This window comes from Oncorhynchus gorbuscha, linkage group LG01 (genome assembly GCF_021184085.1).
Source record: "Oncorhynchus gorbuscha isolate QuinsamMale2020 ecotype Even-year linkage group LG01, OgorEven_v1.0, whole genome shotgun sequence".
Classification (NCBI taxonomy): domain Eukaryota; kingdom Metazoa; phylum Chordata; class Actinopteri; order Salmoniformes; family Salmonidae; genus Oncorhynchus; species Oncorhynchus gorbuscha.
The window spans coordinates 102,176,958-102,199,477 of NC_060173.1; the positions used below are offsets into that span (position 1 = coordinate 102,176,958).

At 41.9% G+C, this 22,520-nt stretch overlaps 1 protein-coding gene across 2 annotated transcripts in view; it reads right to left on the bottom strand.

Annotated features, from left to right (window-relative positions):
• Positions 1-1,608: 1,608 nt before the first annotated feature.
• LOC124047548 (ras-related protein Ral-B-like) overlaps positions 1,609-22,520 on the bottom strand; it is a 43,987-nt gene continuing 23,075 nt past the window's right edge. The window contains exons 2-7 of one of the 2 annotated variants that reach the window (XM_046367869.1): positions 17,355-17,461; positions 16,993-17,148; positions 3,903-4,077; positions 3,348-3,556; positions 2,829-3,006; positions 1,609-2,644 (exon numbers count right to left, since the gene is read on the bottom strand). In XM_046367869.1, coding sequence (XP_046223825.1) covers positions 2,519-2,644; positions 2,829-3,006; positions 3,348-3,556; positions 3,903-4,016 — 627 coding nt within the window. In that variant the 5' untranslated portion in view covers positions 4,017-4,077; positions 16,993-17,148; positions 17,355-17,461 and the 3' untranslated portion in view covers positions 1,609-2,518. The remainder of the gene's footprint in view (positions 2,645-2,828; positions 3,007-3,347; positions 3,557-3,902; positions 4,078-16,992; positions 17,149-17,354; positions 17,462-22,520) is intronic. The other variant, XM_046367862.1, reaches the window with a different exon arrangement.

Genomic DNA, 22,520 nt, shown 5'->3' on the forward strand with positions numbered 1-22,520 from the left:
TAGGTCTAAAGGAACAGGGTTGGAGTGAAATCCTACAGGACTGCAGGTCTAAAGGAACAGGGTTGGAGTGAAATCCTACAGGACTGCAGGTCTAAAGGAGCCCTGTTTTTTTGCACCATCATAACACGTGACATGTATCCATCGAAATAACAGCAAATGACGAGCTAAGGACACCGTCTGGTATTTTTGCTTCCCTGGTCCATAACGACATGATGCAAACCATTACTTTACTTACACTAGGAGGGTAACTGTAGGCTACTGCACATGCATGCAATCAGAAACACAGTTGAGAGGTATATCAAGTACTGGAATACTAGTATTCATTTCCAAATATACATTAAAAAAGTACATCAAAAGGAAATATTGTCTACTTCCATTTGTTTGAATCAAATACATTTTACACACTATAGTGACAATTTTACTTTTAGAAGACCACGCCAATATTACAAAGAAAAAAGCATTTATTTGGCAACATTTTGAAGTCATTTTTTGTTCAGAAGATACAGTGAAAAACCTAGCAATAGTAGACTAGCTTTAAAACAACAGAAGAGGACACACATTTTTATAAAAGAGCAGAACAGTTAGGACAGTTGTTGGAAATATTACTTTACTGTTGTAGGGCAGAACAGAGTGACTGATCCAACAATAACAGCGAACAAACTGTGTCCCTCACCAGAGTGGCGTTCATTAGGGCACAATGTTTTTCAGCAACAACAAAAAATTCCCTTCCTGTTTCAGTCAATTTTCTTCCATTTGGTGCCAAATAACATGACCCAGGTTTCATTCACACGGACACAAAGGAACCAGAAGTATCAACTGTTGTCTGATGCACATACATTCACTCAGTTAATTAACAAACATTATTTATATAGAGATTAGTTGGTAGGCGATATCATGTTATCCTTGTGTTGATGGCACCAACTGCTTTAGCATTCTCTAGCATGGGAACTCTGAACAGTTATTTTTTTAAGGTATTGGCAACAATGTAGTGCACTTTCTACAAAAAAAGCATTTGAATAAAACCCAAAATAAGTACAAATATTAATAACCCAAAACTGAAGATGACTGGCTGATAGTTATGGTGCCAACACTTATGGTGCCAACTGACTCATATCGAAAGGACTTATGGATGTGGGGGTAGTTCCATTTTCAGTTCCTGTATTTACCAAGGAATGCCAGTAGGGGTCTCCAGAAACACTGACTGTCCATTACCACAGGATCTACATTTACATTACATTTTACATTTAAGTCATTTAGCAGACGCTCTTATCCAGAGCGACTTACAAATTGGTGCATTCACCTTATGACATCCAGTGGGACAGTCACTTAACAATAGTGCATCTAAAACTTAGGGGGGGTGGGGTGAGAGGGATTACTTAACCTATCCTAGGTATTCCTTAAAGAGGTGGGGTTTCAGGTGTCTCCGGAAGGTGGTGATTGACTCCGCTGTCCTGGCGTCGTGAGGGAGTTTGTTCCACCATTGGGGGGCCAGGGCAGCGAACAGTTTTGACTGGGCTGAGCGGGAGCTGTACTTCCTCAGTGGTAGGGAGGCGAGCAGGCCAGAGGTGGATGAACGCAGTGCCCTTGTTTGGGTGTAGGGCCTGATCTCTGGTTAGTAAACTGTTACAACTTCACACTTCAACATCCATCCTACTTAGACCAGGGCCAGGAGTTTTTCCTGACAATGTAAACTGACTGGCCCTAATAATATCACATGTGCTTTGAATCCTAAGACGATGAGCCTTCTTGATTGACAATTGCTTTCTCCTATTGTAGAGGAAACAATGACACGCTCAGTCCTAGTCCCTTTTACTAACTGGTAAATGTTTCTTTTTTTAAATCATTAACAAACTAAGCTTAGTCTGATGTCCATACCACAAACAAACATCAGTGAAAAGCATTGAATAGAGTTTCACTACATTTCTGTCCTTGACTGAACCTATCCCCATTCACAGATCCATTCCCATTCTAGATTAAAATCCCCATGCAGGTTGTAGACTAAAATAAATGGCATGACCATCTGTTGATCATAAAGGACAGACATATTGATAGACAGAACAAGATCCAAGCAGACTGAAGTTAGTGTTTGGGGCAGTTTGGTAATTGGTTTGTTGTTATCAGGGGAGAGGTCATGCATTGCAGTCCAAGTCACAGAACAGTGGTCACCTTCCATTTAAAAAATAAACATCAGTGGTTGAGAATGTGGTAAACACCTGGGTTGGGAAAAAAAAATCCATTTCACTTCAACAAGTAAACTGAAATTCCAAATTCCAATTTTCTGTTTAAAAAGCAATGAGCAAAATTGCAATTGGAATATTAGTTAACTTCTGGAATTGACAGTTTAAATAGATCTGACCCCAAACCTGATAAACAACACTAAAAATATGGCCAGATTCAATACTAACAGACACATATTTCAACTCAACGTGAGGATGGATGCACTGTGATTCTGGTCAAGTTGGTTCCTCAGCGTAACGATAGATTGTGGTGTTTTGTGTTGTAAAGGTCCATGTTGCGTTCAGAGTAAACAGCATCGCTCTTTGAAACTCTTCTTGTTCTTATTCTTGTGCTTCCCCTTGCCGTTTTTGTCCTTGTTTTCCGACATCTTCTTTCCCCGCACCTCCCGCATCAGGTCAAAGAATACCTTGAGAATGAAAAGGAACCATGTTACCACACACATTTACCTGAACAGACAATTACACAAGTGATAGTCCACCACTATTTCTGAATTACTTGAGCACCTTGAAAATTATGTATAGGAGAGAATTGTCTACAATATGTAATTATAAACACACCCACCCACCCATACACACAAACACACACAGTACCTTGTCGACGTTGGCTCGCGTCTTGGCTGATGTCTCCACGTACTGCACCCCCCACTCCTCTGCCTTGGCTCGGGCCTCGTCTACAGACACCTGTCTGCGGTCCTCCAAGTCAGACTTGTTCCCCACCACCAACAGAGGAATCTTATCCTCTTCCGCTTTCACACGCAGGATCTGCTCTCTAAAAAACACACATTATAAAGACTTATTAGGATTGTAGATCCACAAACAAGCATTTAAGGTACACAGGTCCTAGATGCATGCACCACACACACACACACACACACACACACACACACACACACACACACACACACACACACACACACACACACACACACACACACACACACACACACACACACACACACACACACACACACACACACACACACACACACACACACACATCTCGGCTTGGGTATTCTATCGTTACTGTCATCATTGTGACTCTCCAATCTGACTCACCGCCATATGACTGTCATCACTGCCATACATGCTAACTAATGAAGGATCACCAACCTGAACTCTGCTGTGGCTGTGAAAGACTCGTGTTCTGTGATGGAGAAGACTAGCAGGAATCCCTCTCCACTCCTGAAGTAGTTGTCTCTGATAGCAGCATAGTCCTCCTGTCCAGCCGTGTCCAGGATATCGATCTGGACCTCCTCTCCATCCAGCACTACCTTCTTCCTGTAGCTGTCTGCCTTGGTGGGCTCGTAGTCCTCTACGAACTAGGAGGAGGAAACCACAGAACCGTCAGTATGTCTCCAACAGACAAGACTAAGTTAGGCAGATAGTATGTAGCTGTCTGCCATGGTGTCTCGTGGTCCTCCACAAACTGGACAGAGGACCAAGACGAACACCTCAACCACACAGTCATTGTGTCACAGTACTTAACGGGAAACAGTTTAACTTTGGGTAATGTGAACTTTTATTTAATTCTTGTCAAGTTGGATAACAGGGTTCAACACAATGTAACAATGAGCATGAACCGTGTCAATACTGCTGTAGCTATGCAATGAGTTGAGCTAAGAGTGTGCGTGCGTGCGTGGTGCGTGCGTGCGTGCGTGTTCTCACCTCGTCGTACATGAACTGCAGTGTGAGTGCAGACTTGCCCACACCACCACTGCCTACCATGATGACCTTGTGCAGGGCCAGAGAACTCTGGGTCTTATTCTTACTGGCAGCCATCACTGGTCTCTGTCTCACACACACACACTGTCACTATGCTCAAAACACTCACTGACACCACCTGTGGACACAGATGGCACAACAGGTAGACAGTGAGTAAAACACACTTTTTTTATTATATTATCTTTATTTTACTAGGCAAGTCAGTTAAGAACAAATTCTTATTTTCAATGACAGCCTAGGAACAGTGGGTTAACTGCCTATTCAGGGGCAGAATGACAGATGTGTACCTTGTCAGCTCAGGGATTTGAACTTGCAACCTTTCAGTTACTAGTCCAAAGCTCTTACCACTAGGCTACCCTGCTGCCCGGATACAGAAAAGCAATACTGATATTACACACAGTACTACACACAAGGCCCAGTCAACAGTCTACAAAGCTTGGGCGGTATATTGTATATACCGTATACTGTGGTATCTGGAAAAAGACACAGGATGGTTTTTCAATACCATCAAAACTATTTCTCTGGAGTTCTCCAATAAATGTCAATATTCGTAGCTATTTTTTAAGTTAATACCCACAGTCAGCAATACGTTAACAGAGAAAATAGATTACGTTCATTTCACCTGTCACATTATTTGACATTATGAAGCTTGCCGTTGTTCCGCAGAACAGTTGAGCCAGTCACGTGTTTGTAAATAGCACAACAAGAGAAAGCGGGAGCCGGCGAGTCCATAACCTTCTATATCTATCGGCATGTCTCTGTTGTGCGGTGCACATGAGGTGATGAAGGTACACTTTTATGCAATTTAATTATAATATGCTCTGGGCAACTGATATCCCTTGGCAAGGCTGTTTCATAACATATCGTCTGCCATATATGTTAACCATCATGGCCTTTGAGCTTCAGTGAGAGATGTTTCAGAAGTTCTTATAGCAGTGTTAAACTGGGAGTTATCAATAGAAAGAGTCATGGAAATAGTAGATTCAACTTTTTTGTAAAGTAATCTCCAAATGTTTCAACAACTACCCTCATACAGAGTCATACCCTCTTACAGCATCATGGCTTCAAAGACAATAACAATTTTAGGCTATAGCAAATGTGCATTGCCATGCAGTGACAGAATGATAATTGAGATTGCAAATAATGAATGGTTACCTAACTTTTTTAACTTCTTGCTGTAGACCTACATCATCATCCCTACATCCCTACAATTACCTGGATTGCATACAGCCCCAACAGATCCACAGATGATGCAATCTCTATTGCATTCCACACGGTCCTTTCCCACCTTGACAAAAGGAACACCTATGTGAGAATGTTATTCATTGACTAAAGCTCAGCGTTCAACACCATAGTGCCCTCAAAGCTCATCAATAAGGACCCTGGGACTAAACACCTCCCAACTGGATCCTGGACTTCCTGAGGGGCCGCCCCCATGGCAACTGCTCTGCCACAAGGCACTACAGAGGGTAGTGCGTACGGCCGAGTACATCACTGGGGCCAAGCTTCTTGCCATCCTAGACTCCAGCCACCCTAGTCATAGACTGTTCTCTCTGCTACCTCACGGCAAGTGGTACCGGAGCGCCAAGTCTAGGTCCAAGAGGCTTCTAAACAGCTTCTACCCCAGGCCATAAGACTCCTTCCTCCCAGTCAGTCCTGACCTCAACCCCATTGAGATGCTGTGGCATGACCTCAAGAGAGCAGTTCACACCAGACATCCCAAGAATATCGATGAACTGAAACTGAAATGAGTTTTGTAAAGAGGAATGGTCCACAATTCCTCCTGGCCGTTGTGCAGGTCTGATCCGCAACTACAGAAAACATTTGGTTGAGGTTATTGTTGCCAAAAGGAGGGTGAACCAGTTAGAAATCCAAGGTTTCACATACTTTTCCCACCCTGCACTGTGAATGTTTACACGGTGTGTTCATTTTAAGACATGACAACGTATCATCAGTTGTGTGTTATTAGTTTAAGCAGACTGTGTTTGTCTATTGTTGTGACCTAGATGAAGACCAGATTTTATGAATAATTTATGCAGAATTCAAGGTATTTCAAAGGGTTCACAGACTTTTTCTTGCCACTGTATTATACCTGCCTGCCTCTAGTATAATGCATTTCCACCTCTTAGTCTCGCTTGTCCATCTCCCTGAATTAAAATTAGATATTCTAACAGATTAATCTTGCTGGCAAAACGTCATTAAACATAATTTAGCTATAGTGTGGATGTAGGGCTGTTTTTTGTATATAGTGAGCACCCAGATGCTGTGTAGGCAACACAATAATATCAGAAAGAGACAAGCTGCCTCTGTGTTGGCTACTATATTCTCAGAGCAGTCTTGTTGATACAAATGTTTCAATATTCTCTGAGCCGCCTTGTTCCGTTATATAATGTTTCAATATTCTCAAAAACACTTTGTTCAATATTGACAGAATGTTTCCCTTTTCTAGTGAATAATGCAGACAGGAAAATACAAAAATGAACTGGGTGCACACATTATAATGAACATCTCTGAATGCAGAGCAACAATTTTGGTGGGAAGCGCACGAGACATTTACACTGTCATAGTAGACTGTGTGCACCGTTCCACAAGGGTGACTTCATATAGCAGGGGGTCTGCAACTTACAATTGATCCTACAATTTCTAAAGATATGTGTCCAGTCAGGATTTTCATATGAAGCATTGTAGGCTACTCAACTGTGCCCAGAAAATGTCTAATTGCCCACAAACTGAATAGCCTAATTCTTGCTGGGAACTAGACAGAGACACTGTCTATTCAGCCACACCCCACAGAGCTCCACTATGCCTACCTGTACAGAGGCGCTGTCCATTCAGCGGTACTGAATCACGGGTGTGGCCTTAATGTGTAGATTTGTCTTCATTCCTTGGTCGAGTTTGTTTGTCTTGTCGCTGTCAATTGTAGGCCTTAGTCATTCCTTTTGATGTATGCCTTATTTCAATGCATGTGTAGGATTTACCTGGCATAGCTGTTTTATGCTCTGGTTACTTTTACATTGACGTTGGTATTTGAAGTCAGCCTTGATAGCGAGTATTATGCATCTATTTCATGTTGCACTGTATGCACTGTTCCACAAGTAGGCTAAATTAGTCAATGTAGCCTGTGTATAATGAGGTTGAGTAGTACATTGTACACACCATTCCACAGACCTTTAAACCTAATATACTGTAAACCTAACCTTCCTGCGGCTATGTACAGAGTCACTGTAATGAGGATAAATTGGATCTGGAAAATTAACTGCGTCCTGTAACATACTGTAACAACTCCCTTCACACTGTTGTGAAGGCTTTGTCAAGGAAGGGACCAAGCCCTGTCCTTCCTGCTTCTGTGTAGCATAGCCTACTGACACGCATCTTCCTCTCTCCACTCTACCCCTCCCTCCCTCCCTCCAGGCATGGCCACAGCCAAGCTTAGCTGGTTACCATGACAACCTCCACCCCGCCCCAGTACAGGTAATGTCTTGTTGACACATGCACATAACATAAATGGTTGTTGCATCTGTCGACCGACTGTGGGATGCAAGACTAATGAGGAACTTTGTTCCAGTACGCTGATTTTGCCACTGATAATTTCAAGGGGACATTTAGCCCATTGACTTGTCATAGACTTGCCCCAAACTGGCAGAACTTTTTCCGTTTAGAGGGGTGGCGACTTCACTATTCTCATTAGTACATTTTCTAACACATCTTCCCAAAGAATTTAATCGAACATCTGACACAATTATGCAAAATATTTTGTTCTGGGTATACAGGTAAACACATGAACTGTAACTGCTGTAAAATTGATGCCCGGTTTACATTGTGACTCATTTCATTAGGCCGTACATCATCACAAATTCTTGCCCCGCTACTGAACGGACAAGTGTAGTGTTTGTAAAGCAAGATGGAGGCCATCTCCCGTCAGAGATCGCATTTATTTTGGGAGATTGCAAAATACGACCTTTTTATTCAAGACATGATATATAATAGATCGTTTCAGGTGATAATAAAACATGTTTTGTTAATTTTTCCTCAACTTTTTTCTCTAGCTTTACAGCAAGTCAAGCTAGCTTGCACTGCAGAGCAGCTAGCTACCTAAAAGCTAGCCTAGGTTGAAGATACCACTGTAGCTAACGACCTATATCTAATAATTATCATCAAAAACAAACATCACGGCCTCCTGAGTGGCGCAGAGGTCTAAGGCACTGCATCACAGTGCTTGAAGCGTCCCTACAGCCCTGGGATCGATCCCAGGCTGTGTCGCATCCAGCCATGACCGGGAGACCCATGAGGCAGCGCACAATTGGCCCAGTGTCGTCCAGGTTAGGGGAAGGTTTGGCCGGCCTGGATGTCCTTGTCCCATCGCGCTCGAGCGACTCCTTGTGGCGGGCAGGGTGCCTGCAAGCTAACTTCGGTCGCCAGTTGCACAGTGTTTCCTCTGACACATTGGTACGGCTGGCTTCCGGGTTAAGCGAGCAGTATGTCAAGAAGCAGCGCAGCTTGGCAGAGTCGTGATTCAGAGGACGCATGGTTCTCAACCTTAGCCTCTCCCGAGTCCGTACAGGAGTTGCAACGATGGGACAAGACTACCAATTGGATATTAGGGAGAAAGAAAAGTGAGGCAACAGTCATAATATAAGTGGCTTAGCAGCCAAAGTGTATTATTTAATACTACTATTAATATAGTACTCACTTGTAGCAATGGGTAATTATTAACAAGATGCTAGCTATCCCATTAAAACTTCTTAGGGCTGCAATCCCATTAACGGGATCGATATGACAATAGCCAGTGAAAGTGCAGGGTGCCAAATTCAAAACAACAGACATCTCATAATTAAATTCCTCAAACATACATGTGTTTTATACCGTTTTAAAGGTAATCTTGTTGTTAATCAGTGTCCGGAAAAAAATCTCAGTATACATTGGCGTGTTACGTTCACTAGTTCCAAAAACATCCAATGATATTGCAGAGAGCCACATCACTTTACAGAAACACTCATTATAAATGTTGATAAATACAATTGTTAGACATGGAAATAGAGATAATGCAACTGCTGTGTCAGATTTCAAAAAAACTTTACGGAAAAAGCAAACCATGCAATAATCTGAGAAAAAAAATTATCAGCCATGTTGGAGTCAACAGAAATCAGAAATAACATTATAAATATTCCCTTACCTTTGATGATCTTCATCAGAATGCACTCCCAAGAATCCTTGTTCGATAATGTCCATTATTTATGTCCAAGTAGCTACTTTTGTTAGCACGTTTAGTACACAAATCCAAATGCTCGTGCATGTCCAGCCGAACGTCGGATGAAAACTTCAAAAAGTTATATTACAGGTCGAAGAAACTTGTCAAACTAAGTATGGAATCAATCTTTAGGATGTTGTTATCATAAATCATCAATAACGTTCCAACCGGAGAATTCCATTGTCTGTAGAAATGCCATGGAACGCAGGTCGCTATCATGTGAAATGCGCATGACCAGGACTTGGCTCTCTGCCAGACCACTGACTCAAAGAGCTCTCATCCGGCCCCACAATACAGTAGAAGCCTCATTCAAGTTTCTAAAGACGGTCGACATCTATTGGAAGCCTTAGGAAGTGCAACATAACCAATATCCCACTGTGTATTCAATAGGGGCTGGATTGAAAATCGAACAACCTCAGATTTCCCACTTCCTGTTTGGATTTCTTCTCCGGTTTTTGCCTGCCATATGAGTTCTGTTATACTCACAGACATCATTCAAACAGTTTTAGAAACTTCAGAGTGTTTTCTGTCTAATAATAATATGCATATATTAGCAACTGGGACTGAGGAGAAGGCCGTTTACTCTGGGCACCTTTCATCCAAGCTTCTCAATACTGCCCCTGCAGCCATAAGAAGTTAAGCCTTCACCGAAAACCACATTTAAATCTTCTTCTGTGGTTTGGTAACTTCCTGTTCTTCGACAGACTCTGGCTGGACTGAAGACAACGTAAAGTTTTTTTTTTGTTGAAATATATGGAGTCCGTCTCGCAACGGATCCTTCAAATGCAAGGGGGCATTGCAATTCCACTCGATTGTGGACGTCCCCAATTGAAATGCATGACATCTGGCGCAACGTAATTGAGTGCTTATGGGCAATGTGGAGGCTTGACATGACACTTTGCTACTTCAGCTTGGTTTCTGAGTAAAGGCTCACACACATCGCACCGAATGTGGATCTAGCGTTCTTCTGCCGATTGTTCAGCGCTCTGTGTTTAGGGACCACCCGCTGCAGACTTGTTGGCTGACTGCCAAACATGAGTCCACATGTAAAATCGGTGTCCACTCGGTTCGCAAATTATGTTCAGAGGTGCAAAGTACTCTTGGCCAGCATATGCTATTGGTGTGTCTGAGCCCTAAAGACAGACATTTCCATTCAAAAACTGAGCACACTACCAGCACATGACAGACAGACAGAAGAAAAGAACAACAGGAATCAATTTGTCATACAGTCAGCACACAGAGATAAGAAACAACTGTCCCTGTTAAGGCAGAGCATTAAGCCAGTCTTACGTCTATTTCCGAAGCCTCTGCATGTCAAGCAACTCACTTTACCCCTCCCCACCCCCCCCCCTCTCTTTCCCTCTCTTCTCTGTCCTGCCTCAGGGGATTTCAGTCACATCTTTCCCAGGTTCATGTGAATGTCTCCAACAAACATGTCAGCGCAACATAAACAAACACAAACACTATTTCACTAAACTGTGCATATTACTGTTTGACTAGCTGCAAGTCAAATTAATGGGATCCGGGATAGAGAATTTTAAATCCAAATGGAGTAAATTACACAAAACAAATGTTTCATTACTATTGCGTATATTGATTATGCACACTTGCATAATTTATCTACAGTAGAAAACTAATAACTCCATTAGGTTAGTTGATTATTGCCAACGTGATACATGAGAAACACTGACACACACAGGCTCCATAATAAATTGATTAGAGCAGATGTATTGCTGCTGGGCCTAGCCTATACTGCTGGGACATGTAGGCCTAATGTCAAGGTAAAACTCCACTGACTCGGGGGCTAGGGCAGAAGTAGAGTTATTTTCAAATCAAGTTTTATTTGACTGGTTGTAGTGTGTACGTACAGAACTGTTGGGACGAAGTCATCAATGCACTTATTGATGATGCCAGTGACTGATGTGGTGTACTCCTCAATGCCAGCGGAAGAATCCCGGAACATATTCCAGTCTGTGCTAGCAAAACAGTCCTGTATCTTATCATCTGTGTCATCTGACCATTTCACTGGTGTTTCCTTCTTGAGTTTTAAACTTGTAAGCAGGAATCAGGAGGATAGAAATATGGTCAGATTTGCTAAATGGAGAGCTTTGTACTGTGCGTGGAGTAAAGGTGGTCTAGAGTTTTTTTCCCCTCTGGTTACACATTTAACATGCTGGTAGAAATGAGGTAAAACGGATGAGTTTCCCTGCATTCAAGTCCCGGGCCACTAGGAACGCCACCTCTGGATGAGCGTTTTCCTGTTTGCTTATAGCCGTATACAGCTCATTGAGTGCGGTCTTAGTGCCAGCATCGGTTTGTGGTGGTAAATAGACAGCTACGAAGAATATAGATAACTTGCTTGGTAAATAGTGTGGTCTACAGCTTATCATGAGATACTCTATCTCAGGCGAGCAAAACCTTAAGACTTCCTGACTATTAGATTTCATGCACCAGCTGTTTACAAATATACACAGACCACCACCCCTTGCCATACCGGAGCCGGCTGTTCCATCTTGCCGATGCAGCGTAAAACCCACCAGCTGTATGTTATTGATGTTGTCGTTCAGCCACGACTATGTGAAACATAAGGTATTACAGTTTTTAATGTCCTGTTGGTAGGATATTTGTGATTGTAGTGTGTCTATTTTGTTATCCAATGATTGTACGTTGGCTAATAGTACTGATGGTAGAGGCAGATTACCCACTCGCCATCAGATCCTTACAAGGCACCCCGAAGTGCGTCCCCGATATCTCAATCTCATCTGAATCACAGGGATTTGGGCCTTTTCGGGTGTCTGAAGTAAATCCATCACATCCAACTTGTTAAAGAAAAAATATTATTCCAGTATGAGGTGAGTAATCACTGTCCTGATATCTAGAAGCTATTTTTGTTCATAAGAGACGGTGGCAGAAACATGTAGAAAATAAGTTACAAATAACGCAAAAAAACACACAATAGCACAGTTGGTTAGGAGACCGTAAAGCTGCAACCATCTCCTACTGTGCCATTATTATATTTACGGGATGTAACTTATTTTACCCCCGTGTAACTTCCTGTCTTTGTTTCTAGTAACCATGGCAACATGGAGGCCGACTGACAGAGGCAGCCCTGAACTGACAGGAAGGACACACCGGCTGGCAGCAGTCATCAGGCCCTTCTGACTGACTGCAGAACTCAGCACTTTTAAACAGGAGGTACATGTGTTACTAACTTCCATCCAACACACAATGAGACAGGGCAAGAGAAGCAGACCTGCTACACTACAACTCAACCTAGTTTATCACTCATTCACTTTCAGTTAGGTCTCAGTTTAAAATGTTATACCAATACAATGCTACTGCCTAATCTACATTACAATACCTTAACAATATCATTACAGATAATGTCATTGTAGGCTCATTGAAGAACAAACCCTGTATCGAGTCATGGGATCCCTTCTTCGTGTCCTTTAACTTCATGGCCAGACAGTGACAGTCTCAGCTAAGTTTAAATGGAGGGTGGCCCCTCGTGCCAGGCCTCAGCAGAAATCACTGCCTTCTACTTGACCTATATATACAGCCTAGTACAGTACAGGGCTGTAAGGATGTACTAGGCCTATCTGAATGGTCCGTCTGTGTCTGGCAGCTAGAGGCTGTGGAAATATAAATGACCGGAGCGTACAGCCAGGCGAGAGGAATTCATTTGGATTCCCTAGACCAGGTATACCCAAACTGGGGTATGCGCAATGCCATCAGGGATACGCCAAATAAAAATGTGATTCACATTTTTTTTTTGTATTAGTATTCTCGTTTCACTGCCGAAGATAAAACTAAACCATCTAGTGTCCAGCAGTACTACACTGGCACCTGTCAACGACACAAGTTGTTCTGCTTCCATGAGCACATCCAATGCTAGCATCAGTAATTCTACATTTGTTGTTAACTCACCTAGCTCACCCCTTACCCAGGAAAGCACCAAACAACAGGCAGGGACAATGGACCGTCGACGAGGCGCAAATATGATGAGAACTACATTGATTTGGGGTTTACTTATATTGGTAGTGCCTTTCCTCAGCCAGTGTGTTTTTCAGTGGTTCCTCCTTTAAAAGTTGCGAGCTTACACCACGGGACTTAGAAGTACCCAGCGTCACAGCTTCATTGCTCCAGACCACCAGAAGGGGGAGTTAGAGCACTCATTATGCATTTGAGTCCCAAGGTTTTTATATAACCAATCATATCGAGTGGTTGACGAACAATGACGAATTTGACGCGGGAAACCAGTCCCTGGCAACTTTCTTCAGCAAAGATGGCTGACAAAACATTACAGTGGAAGCAAATGTAAGCAGTTATAACGTCAATATGAGTCAAGCAAAACATTTACAATTGAGAGGAATATGTTAGTTAATGTAGAGATAAACAATTGTGCATATGTTTTAGTCATAAAGTTAATTTACAAAAACCGCTATTTAGCAAGTTAGCTGACTAGCTAACATTAGCTAGATAGCTGGTGTTATGACATTAATAAGGAATTTGTAATTCATGTTGTTTAATGTTTTAGGGACTCCTGAGAAAAACAGCAAACCAGGCTGTCCTCTTCTGAAACAGTGGATGAAAAGATTCTAGCTAGCTAAAGCATTTACTGTACAATTGTGTTAGCATGCCTTGCTTACATTTGCCATGCAATGCAGCTGAAGTAACATAGCTAGCTAACTATTTGCTTATTGTGTAGTGGAGAATAAAAATAACTGTATGCCTATGTATGTGTAGCTAGCTACAGTAGGTATCCGATCTGTGTATGGACCCTAAAAATGTTGGTATGAATATTAGTTCAGAACCTATCTATGAACCTCAGCTATCATAGTTGTTGTATCGACTTAAAATCTGAATGACATTAATGAAGCCTATGGATTGAGTAGATTATAATAACTTTATTGTGCCAAGGATGCAAGTCCTATATTCATGTATTGTAGTTATTACCACACAGGAGATCCACACATTGTAGCCTGTACATAAAATATATTCACTGATCATGTACTCTTCTTTGGCAAATAAAGGTGCGGTTCAGGTATGAATCTTTTTTCAGTCATATCCAATACCAGGTGTATCAAACTACATTCTTTGAATGATGCTGTGTCTACATGTATGTATTACAGTTATACAATTCAACAGTGTTTACCACTCCTGCCCCTGGGAATCAATGATTCCACATTGTAATTTGTAAGACTGATGTAATCCTGCATTAATCTAAGGACACAGAATAGGTGTAGTATTCTAATGAGATACTTCATTTCAACCAGTGGAGAATGTGAAATGCTTTATTGAAAGTTCATTATCCAGGTGTTATAAATACATAATACATGCATTATAAATATTATAATTGTAAAATTCTAAATACAAGTTTAATCTGTACTTCAATGCACATATGGTGTGCATTATTTTTTTTTTTAAAGAGGAAGAAAGGTGGGGAGAGGGGTGTAGAAGACAAAAAAGGAAAGAGGTAAAACAGAGAAGCAGGAAAGACAGCATATGATTAATGAATTACAGTGCTACCCTAATATTCTCTCAGTTCATCACAATTCCATAGTGTCTCTAGCGGTGTCTCCTAATCAGCCTTGGGCTCCCAGTCGGACCGAATCTTAAGAGTGGGTGAGGTGGCGATGACGGAACTGGCTTCCTCTCTCACATCAAAACATACCTGTAGACGAGAGACAGATGGATAGAGATAGAGCGCATGATAAAAATATATTTTTTAATTATTCTAACACGGTCAGTCATCATAATCATCAGGAGGTGAAATGCAAAACTGACCTTGGATCATTAACTCTGGGACTACTACATCTCTATCTGTATTTCAATGTTTTTTATTTAGTCTTTTTTTTCACCAGGTTGGCCAGTAGAGAACAAGTTCTCATTTACAACTGCAACCTGGCCAAGATAATGCAAAGCAGTGCAAGACAAACAACAACACAGAGTTACACATGGAATAAATTAAACGTACAGTCAATACCACAATAGAAATGTCTATATACAGTGTGTGCAAATTAATTAAGATTAGGGAGGTAAGGCCATAAATAGGCAGAAGTGGCAAAATAATTACAATTTAGCAAATAAACACTGTAGTGATAGATGTGCAGAAGATGAATATGCAAGTAGAGATACTGTAATGCAAAGGAGCAAAAAATAAAAATAACAATATGGGGATAAGGTAGTTGGATGAGCTATTTACAGATGGGCTATTTACAGGTGCAATGATCTGTAAGCTGCTCTGATAGCTGATGCTTAAAGTGAGTGAGGGAGATATGCGTCTCCAGCTTCAGTGATTTTTGCAATTCGTTCCAGTCATTGGCAGCAGAGAACTGGAAGGAAAGGCGGCCAAAAGAGAAATTGTCTTTGGGGATGACCAGTGAAATACACATGCTGGAGCGCGTGCTACTGGTGGGTGCTGCTATGGTAACCAGTGAGCTGAGATAAGGTGGGGCTTTACCTACCAAAGACTTATAGATGACCTGGAGCCGATGGGTTTGGCGACGAATATGAAGCGAGGGCCAGCCAACGAAAGAATACAGGTCACAGTGGTGGGTAGTATATGGGGCTTTGGTGACAAAACAGATGGCACTGTGATAGACTGCATCCAATTTGCTGAGTAGAGTGTTGAAAGCTATTTTGTAAATGACATCGCCGAAGTCAAGGATCAGTAGGATAGTCAGTTTTACGAGGGTATGTCTGGCAGCATGAGTGAAGGATGCTTTATTGTGAAATAGGAAACCAATTCTAGATTTAATTTAGGATTGGAGTTTCTTAATATGAGTCTGGAAGGAGAGTTTACCGTCTAGCTAGACACCTAGGTATTTGTAGTTGTCCACATATTCTAAGTCAGAACCATTCAGAGTAGTGATGCTCGGCGGGCGGGCAGGTGCGTGCAATGATCGGGTTGAAGAGCATGCATTTAGTTTTACTTGCATTTAAGAGCAGTTGGAGGCCACGGAAGGAGAGTTGTATGGATGGCATTGAAGCTCGTCTGGAGGTTAGTTAACACAGTGTCCAAACAAGGGACAGATTTGACACATAGAACTCTATCTGAGAAGAAGTTGGTGAACCAGGCGAGGCAGTCATTTCAGAAACCAAGGCTGTTGAGTCTGCTGATAAGAATGTGGTGAGTTGAAAGCCTTGGCCAGGTTGATGCATAAGGCTGCACAATATTGTCTTTTGTCGATGGCAGTTATGATATCGTTTAGGACCTTGAGCGTGGCTGGGGTGCACCCATGACCAGCTCGGAAACCATATTGCATATAGGAAAATGTACGGTGGGATTCGAAATGGTTGGTGATCTGTAAAGCATCTCTTTAATAATACTTCCTGTATAACATAAGTATAATATCACTTATAACAAATCATGATACCATTGGATAGATAGATGCATGTGTAACATGTGACAATAGCAGAATCATATCAAGGATAGTGTCACAAATACATAAATATCACTTGAAGCTTGATGATGAGTTAATCGTTTGAATCAGAGCTAAGGCAAAAACAGGTCCAGTCCCCAGGACCAGGACTGAGAACCACTGATTTTAGGACCTCTTCATCTGCAGACAAGCTTTCACAGCTCTCTGTATCTGAGGACAGAAAACCTCACAAGAAATAGAATACACAAAAGTACCTGCTCTATCTAGAATAGTCTACTCTCTCGCTTTGACAGCTAGGCCTGCTATCCTTTCACCCTCCTCCAAAAAAATACAAATGTTTGCCATTATCAAGTGGCACTGGGGCTAAAACAATATCCTACATAGTGTGGGAGGACTGCACCTAAAAAGTGTCAGTGGTAGGGTTCACTTGACGTTGCAGCACAGCAAGATTCTCAGTAGACAGGGGGCATGGGATGTCAGGAACAATGACCCCATTGTCACTGTTACCAGATTCCAGATTATCCTCCCAATAAAGCAGGTCCTCCGCCTGCTGAATCTGAAATGCTCAAGAGAAACAAATCTGCATTAGTGACGATAAATTTGGCAGCAACAGGGGCTTGATAGTCCAGGGACAATAATGTTTATGTGGTGTAAATCTTAAAATTAGCAGCTGGCATCTTAAGAGTTTTTTAATGAATGCATGTGAGACAGGTTCCATGTACAACAAGACAGGCAGAGAAGAACACAGAACAGTTTAATTACCTCTGGTTATGGACACTTTTGGCAGCAATAAAGCTTCCACAGCCTGTTCCTCGGACAGAGAACATCTGGCAATATCTACATTTTTGACTCCTTGATCAGCTCTCACTCTGAAAGTAAAGAAAATAGCTTATTTTTTGTGGATATGAAAACAATAACTGAGATATGACTGTTCAGTCTAAAGCAGCGGATGTCATTTTCAGGATACGTCAACACAGCACAGAAAGACGTCTTACGAGGTTTGATGAGGAAGATGTCAAGGGTTTCTATACAGAAAGTAACTCCTCACAAGATGTTAGAAGAACACAATACAAGTAATTATTTTTTTCATTCTACTATAGCAATATTTACCTTGAAGGCCATCCATTGCTGCCGACTCCATCCATAAAGGATCCAAAAGCAGTTGCTGCTTTGTTATTGGCCGCAGTGTCCAGATAGAACATCTATACAAGAGTTAGCCTACGCTAAACACCAGACTGGTATTGTGGTTGTTCATTAGGTGATCGGAAATATGCAATATGCATACAAAATAATAACCGCCAAAGATGACAATGTTGTATCTTGAAGAAAAAGCATTGGAATTAAAAGTGAAATGTTTAACCTGCTTCATTATTATTATTATTATTATTTTTTAACAAGGCAAGTCAGTTAAGAACAAATTCTTATTTTCAATGACAGCCTAGGATCAGTGGGTTAACTGCCTGTTCAGGGGCAGAACGACAGATTTGTACCTTGTCAGCGCGGGGGTTTGAACTTGCCACCTTCCGATTACTAGTCCAACGCTCTAAACACTAGGCTACCCTGCCGTCCCTTTTATGTATTACTAGTTGATGTAGATCAACTCCAGTACATCATTAAAAATTTGTCTACAAATAAGTCCGAATAAAAAAGTCTAAATAACTAACTTCTTAGATTTTATGGAGACATTATACATCTTAGTACCTTATCAATTTATGATTTGTACCAATGTGGACGAGGGAGCAGGAAAAGAGCATCATTGCCGAGCAATGCAACGAAGCTGGATCATCCTGGCAGTGATACCTGCGCCATCTACACGCTGCAGAGACTCCCTAACTCTCCGCCATTGTACACAATGGCCCATGGCTTGGAGACTTCCTTTGACCATTCTAAAGCCCCCATGGGGTATCTATGCCTTAATGTCCCTGCCTTTCTGGTCTAACTCTTCATCTGACATATCAGAATAGGATTCCCTGACAGACATATTGTGTTCTTTCATTCTTCTGTAATAAAAGCTAACCGTTACACTGTCATGAAATATGATTATATATCGACTATGAAACAAAATAGGACATAGCCTGCTTATGAGTTGCAAGAAAGTTAGATGAATTCAACTGAAAATGGCGAGAACAGGCATTCTTAGCTAAAATGTTTTTGGATAGCTTGAGAATAATAATTGCATGATTTATCATTCTACGGTATGTATGTATGTATGTATGTATGTGTGTGTGTGTGTGTGTGTGTGTGTGTGTGTGTGTGTGTGTGTGTGTGTGTGTGTGTGTGTGTGTGTGTGTGTGTGTGTGTGTGTGTGTGTGTGTGTGTGTGTGTGTGTGTGTGTGTGTGTGTATGTATGTATGTATGTATGTATGTATGTATGTATGTATGTATGTATGTATGTATGTATGTATGTATGTATGTATGTATGTATGTATGTATGTAATATAGTAGAATGTTATGAAACGACACTGAATCGTAAGAGCTAACTACTAGCTATGTAGAAGTTGGACAGAAGAACGCCTAGTGCTGCTTACCTGAGATGCCATCATCACACAGTCCTTCATAGGTGTCCGCTATGACTTCCTATGTGTTGGTAAGAAAGGCTGAATAGTATTGGTTGTAGCCAAACCAACACTCAAAAAATGGCAAAAATGGAAAATGGTTTATAGCGAAATTAAATTGGAGTTTAATTTGACAATTTAGCAACCGAAGATGCTGCCATATCCTGTCAGCACAGGCACAAGCGAGCCACTCTGGCGGAGAATGACACGTGGAAGAGGGCAAGGACAAGATGGGAGTAACAACAATTTGTTGCAAGTTGGGGAGGGGGGCTAATAGCTAAACAATAGACTATTCAACCTTACTAAATAGCCGAGCTAGTTGAAAAACCCCTCTCCTATCACAGACCAGATTTGCCCTAACGTCCAAGGGGGAGTTAGAGCACTGATGATGCTTTTGGGTCCCAATGCACTACTGTGTCTCTAACTGACAATTAATTGGAAATATAAACCAAATAATAAACTGATAGTTGTGCATGACTTGAAATGAAACAAGTAGGGAGCAGGTTTCAAACCCTCAACCTTCTTGCACGAAGTCCAGCGTGCTATCGACTGTGCACCAAAAGCATGCTCAAGCCGCAGAGTTGATAGAGTGCGTCCTCGCGGAAGCTTGCTGCTCAATGTAATAAAGTAATGACTTTTCAAACAAATTACCTTACACGTTATATTGGCTGATAATGTTAGCTATGTTGTCCTTACGAACCACGTAGCATATCATTACAGCAGTATGTTAGCCATCTACCTAACGTTAGTAGTTATGCATCAAACTTGACAGTATATTAACTATAGGATTATTCCCGTCATTCTTAGCTTAGCTAAATGGTATAGTCGTTAGGCGTTCTCAATGGACATTGGGGTGCTTTCGTAAATCTGCTCTGGCTATGTACTCCAATTTCAGAGCACTCTCCTCTGAGTGTACCAGAGAGCAGAATAATTCATTTATGAACACTCAACACCTGTTGAATATGGCCGGTGTCAGTAAACGTCACAAACACTCTGGTGAACACGAAAACTGCCTAACCAGCTGTGCTAACGCGAGTAAAATGGTCAGAGTGGTCTCATTTATGTCTGGAAGTAGCTAGCAAGCCAACGTTAGCTTGGGTGCTTGACTGCAGTTGTAAGGCCAGAATGTTCAAATCAACACTACTCCTCGGCTCGAACATCCAGTGTGCACTCCAAGAGCGAAACAATCTTTTTTATTTATTTATTTCACCTTTATTTAATAACCAGGTTGGCTAGTTGAGAACAAGTTCTCATTTGCAACTGCGACCTGGCCAAGATAAAGCATAGCAGTGTGAACAGACAACACAGAGTTACACATGGAGTAAACAAACTAAGGAGATGATTGTGGACTTCAGGAAACAGCAGAGGGAGCACCCCCCTATCCACATCAATGGAACAGTAGTGGAGAGGGTAGTAAGTTTAAAGTTCCTCGGCGTACACATCACAGACAAACTGAATTGGTCCACCCAAACAGACAGCGTCGTGAAGAAGGCGCAGCAGCGCCTCTTCAAACTCAGGAGGCTGAAGAAATTTGGCTTGTCGCCAAAAGCACTCACAAACTTCTACAGATGCACAATCGAGAGCATCCTGTCGGTCTGTATCACCGCCTGGTACGGCAACTGCTCCGCGCACAACCGTAAGGCTCTCCAGAGGGTAGTGAGGTCTGCACAACGCATCACCGGGGGCAAACTACCTGCCCTCCAGGACACCTACACCACCCGATGTCACAGGAAGGCCATAAAGATCATCAAGGACAGAAACCACGCGAGCCACTGCCTGTTCACCCCGCTATCATCCAGAAGGCGAGGTCAGTACAGATGCATCAAAGCTGGGACCGAGAGACTGAAAAACAGCTTCTATCTTAAGGCCATCAGACTGTTAAACAGCCACCACTAACATTGAGTGGCTGCTGCCACCACACTGACTCAACTCCAGCCACTTTAATAATGGGAATTGATGGGAAATTATGTAAAATATATCACTAGCCACTTTAAACAATGCTACCTAATATAATGTTTACATACCCTACATTATTCATCTCATATGTATACGTATATACTGTACTCTATATCATCTACTGCATCCTTATGTAATACATGTATCACTAGTCACTTTAACTATGCCACTTTGTTTACATACTCATCTTATATGTATATGCTGCACTCAATACCATCTACTGTATCTTGCCGCTCTGTACCATCACTCATTCATATATCTTTATGTACATATTATTTATCCCCTTACACTTGTGTCTATAAGGTAGTAGTTTTGGAATTGTTAGCTAGATTACTTGTTGGTTATTACTGCATTGCCGGAACTAGAAGCACAAGCATTTCGCTACACTCGCGCTAACATCTGCTAACCATGTGTATGTGACAAATAAAATTTGATTTGATTTGAACAATTAACAAGTCAATAACACAGTAGAAAAAAAGGGGAGTCTATGTACATTGTGTGCAAAAGGCATGAGGAGGTAGGGGAATAATTACAATTTCTCAGATTAGCACTGGAGTGATAAATGATCAGATGGTCATGTACAGGTAGAGATATTGGTGTGCAAAAGAGCAGAAAAGTAAATAAATAAAAACAGTATGGGGATGAGGTAGGTAAAAATGGGTGGGCTATTTACCGATAGACTATGTACAGCTGCAGCGATCGGTTAGCTGCTCAGATAGCAGATGTTTGAAGTTGATAAGAGAGATAAAAGTCTCCAACTTCAGCGATTTTTGCAATTCGTTCCAGTCACAGGCGGCCAAATGAGGTGTTGGCTTTAGGGATGATCAGTGAGATACACCTGCTGGAGCGCGTGCTACGGATAGGTGTTGCCATCGTGACCAGTGAACTGAGATAAGGCGGAGCTTTACCTAGCATGGACTTGTAGATGACCTGGAGCCAGTGGGTCTGGCGACGAATATGTAGCGAGGGCCAGCCGACTAGAGCATACAGGTCGCAGTGGTGGGTGGTATAAGGTGCTTTAGTGACAAAACGGATGGCACTGTGATAAGCTGCATCCAGTTTGCTGAGTAGAGTGTTTGAAGCAATTTTGTAGATGACATCGCCGAAGTCGAGGATCGGTAGGATAGTCAGTTTTATTAGGGTAAGTTTGGCGGCGTGAGTGAAGGAGGCTTTGTTGCGGAATAGAAAGCCGACTCTAGATTTGCTTTTCGATTGGAGATGTTTGATATGAGTCTGGAAGGAGAGTTTACAGTCTAGCTAGACACCTAGGTACTTATAGATGTCCACATATTCAAGGTCGGAACCATCCAGGGTGGTGATGCTGGTCAGGCGTGCGGGTGCAGGCAGCATGCATTTGGTTTTACTAGCGTTTAAGAGCAGTTGGAGGCCACGGAAGGAGTGTTGTATGGCATTGAAG